The sequence below is a fragment of the Charadrius vociferus genome, unplaced genomic scaffold, assembly GCF_000708025.1.
Source record: "Charadrius vociferus isolate BGI_N301 unplaced genomic scaffold, ASM70802v2 scaffold477, whole genome shotgun sequence".
NCBI classification, from domain to species: Eukaryota; Metazoa; Chordata; class Aves; order Charadriiformes; family Charadriidae; genus Charadrius; species Charadrius vociferus.
In genome coordinates, this window is record NW_009649449.1 from 5,749,983 (window position 1) to 5,752,518 (window position 2,536).

At 58.6% G+C, this 2,536-nt stretch overlaps 1 protein-coding gene across 1 annotated transcript in view; it reads right to left on the bottom strand.

Annotated features, from left to right (window-relative positions):
- Positions 1-37: 37 nt before the first annotated feature.
- RPL22 (ribosomal protein L22) overlaps positions 38-2,536 on the bottom strand; it is a 4,017-nt gene continuing 1,518 nt past the window's right edge. Inside the window, exons 2-4 of the mRNA XM_009889692.1 lie at positions 2,251-2,484; positions 1,338-1,462; positions 38-249 (exon numbers count right to left, since the gene is read on the bottom strand). Of these exons, the coding sequence (XP_009887994.1) occupies positions 105-249; positions 1,338-1,462; positions 2,251-2,484 (504 nt within the window). The 3' untranslated portion in view covers positions 38-104. The remainder of the gene's footprint in view (positions 250-1,337; positions 1,463-2,250; positions 2,485-2,536) is intronic.

Sequence of the window (2,536 nt, forward strand, 5' to 3'; positions counted from 1 at the left end):
GGGGCCCGCCGCCGCCAGCGGAGCGCGGGGGATCAACAACTCTCCCCGCCGTTTATTCCAGGAAAGCAAAACTGTACAAAATGCAGGAGCGGCAGAGAGCCGGCTCAATCCTCCTCCTCCTCCTCCTCCTCATCCTGGTTGATCTGGAAGTAGCGCAGCTCATAGCTCTCCTTGCTGTTGGCCACCACACGCAGCCAGTCCCGTAGGTTGTTCTTCTTCAGGTACTTCTTGGTCAGGTACTTCAGGTACCTGCGGGGAGAAGCCTGGCTGAAGGCGGTTCTGCGCCCCGAGACCCGCAGCGTTCCTCTGGCGGCACCCAGCAGCCTCGCCAGGACACCCCATCCCCCTGCAAACCCACACGGCAACTCCAGCAAACACAAACCCCCATTCCCATGGGTTTCCACCACCACTGGGAGCAATGCATCCTATCAGCCGCATCCCAGAAAAGTTTCCACCAGGAAACAACACCGCCGGGGGAATCACACCAGCAATGCCGCGACACGGAGCTTAGGAAATCATTTCCCTCCCCTCACCCTTCAAGGCTGAAACCACAGCACCGTATTCCCATGCCACTAGTTCAACACGCTGCAGTGAACCTCCGCTTAGATGGCAGCTAACTGCTGCCAGCTCCAACAGCGGCTGCAGGGACGTGCCGGGTGCGGCACCCACACAGAGAAACCGCATCAGCTGAAACATGGATGCTTACAGAGCAGGGCACTGCCCCAACACCACACACGGTTTTCCTCTTCCCACCATTTTAGACCTCCAGCTGCCTCACAGTGCTGTCTCTGTCACAGCAAAAACCACGTTTATCGAAGCCAGGAAAAGAGTGGGCAGCCACGAGAAGCAGGCAGTGGGCAGAAGCCCAGCAGGACGAGGAGTAGAAGAGCTTGGCTGCAGATCAACCCCTAAACTCCGCACTTGACACCCTTTCAGCTGCGCGTCCTCCCCGGATGCCCACCCCACCGGCCTTCCCAGCAAGAACATTGACCACGTATCTCTCTCAGAAAGATCATGTGAGAACAAGCAGCCGCTGCACCGAGCATCACACGGCGTTTAACCAAGAGTCTTGCTTGGCACGACTCCTGCACCGAGACATCTCTTCACTACCAGTCCCTCCTGCCCACCAGGCTCCTGTCTGAATGCTGGCAATCAGGCTCCCATCTGAACAACCAGACTTGATGATCTTAAAGGTCTTTTCCAACCGAAACGATTCTATGATCCCCCACCGAGGGCCAACTGCTGCCGGCAGCGACCAACCACGGCTCTGGGAACTGGCAGCAATCTTGTGACAGCAACTGGCACTGCTGGGACACGGGGCTGCACCGCCACCTCACCTCTTTGAGAACGGGACCTCCGATGTGACCGTGATCTTGCTTTTGCTCCTCTCGATGGTCACCACACCCCCTCCCAGGTTTCCCGCTTTGCCGTTCACCTTGATCCTTTCCTGCAGGAACTGCTCCTGCAAGAGAGGAACACCACCGCTGAGCTGGGGCTGCAAGCTCCCGCCGGAGAAGGCTTCCTCAGCTTGCCCATGCCCAGCGCTTCGGCTTTTTGTTAGAGCTGGGGAAGAGAGAGAAGTGCTGTTATGTCCAGGGGAAGCAGAGGAAAACTGCCTTCCTGCAGGCCAGGAGGCTCCGAGCCTGCCAGCACTTTCCACAACTAATCCAACTGGCCCATTCAGAGTTGTGCATAAGTGAGGTTCTCAAGCACAAATGCATCAGATTAACGAGGTAGGCACATGTTTCCTGCCTTCTGAGGGCACAGCCAGTGAAGTGATGGCTGGGTTAAGATCCTATGAGGACACCTCAGCCACAGCCCTGCGCTTGAAACCCAGTCGAGCACGGTTTGAACGAAAACAGGCTCATCAGAGAGCGCTGAAACACAGTGCTCCCTGCCCTCACCGTTCCTCACAGCATAACAGAAAACTCACCCCAAGAAGGATGAATGGTAATACTATTTGACAGGGAGGGAAAATGCTTGCACTTCAACTACAAAGTGTTTTAAAACAATAAACATCTCATAGCTGCCAGCACCACCCGGGTTCCCTTTGTCTGGAGGGTGTTTCCCAGCGCTGCAGGCTTTTACGCTGCACTGTGGTGAGGGGCAGAAACAGAGAGCATGGGCGGCGGGGGCTGCTGGGCCGAGCTCACCAGCGTACTGTTGGGAGCGGAGCCAGCAGCACCCCCCCGGGAGGCCCGGTGGGGCAGCAGGGCCGTCCCTGGGGCGGCGGAGAGGCCCCGCACTCACAAAGTTGGCGGCGTCCATGATGCCATCCTCCACGGGGTGGGTGCAGTCCAGGGTAAACTTCAACACCTGCTTCTTTTTTTTGCCACCTTTCGCTGCGGGCTTCTTCTGCAGCGGGGGGAAAGAGAGAGCCGTGAGGGATCGGCTCCGGGCCACGGGCCCGGGGACAGCGGGGAGGAGGGAAGGGGCCAGACCGAGCTCGGGGCTGGAGGCGAGGGGACCGGGCTGCGCTCCGGGCTGGGGGCAGAAGGAAGGGAAAGGGCCCTGGCCAGGATTCGAGCCGGGAGCA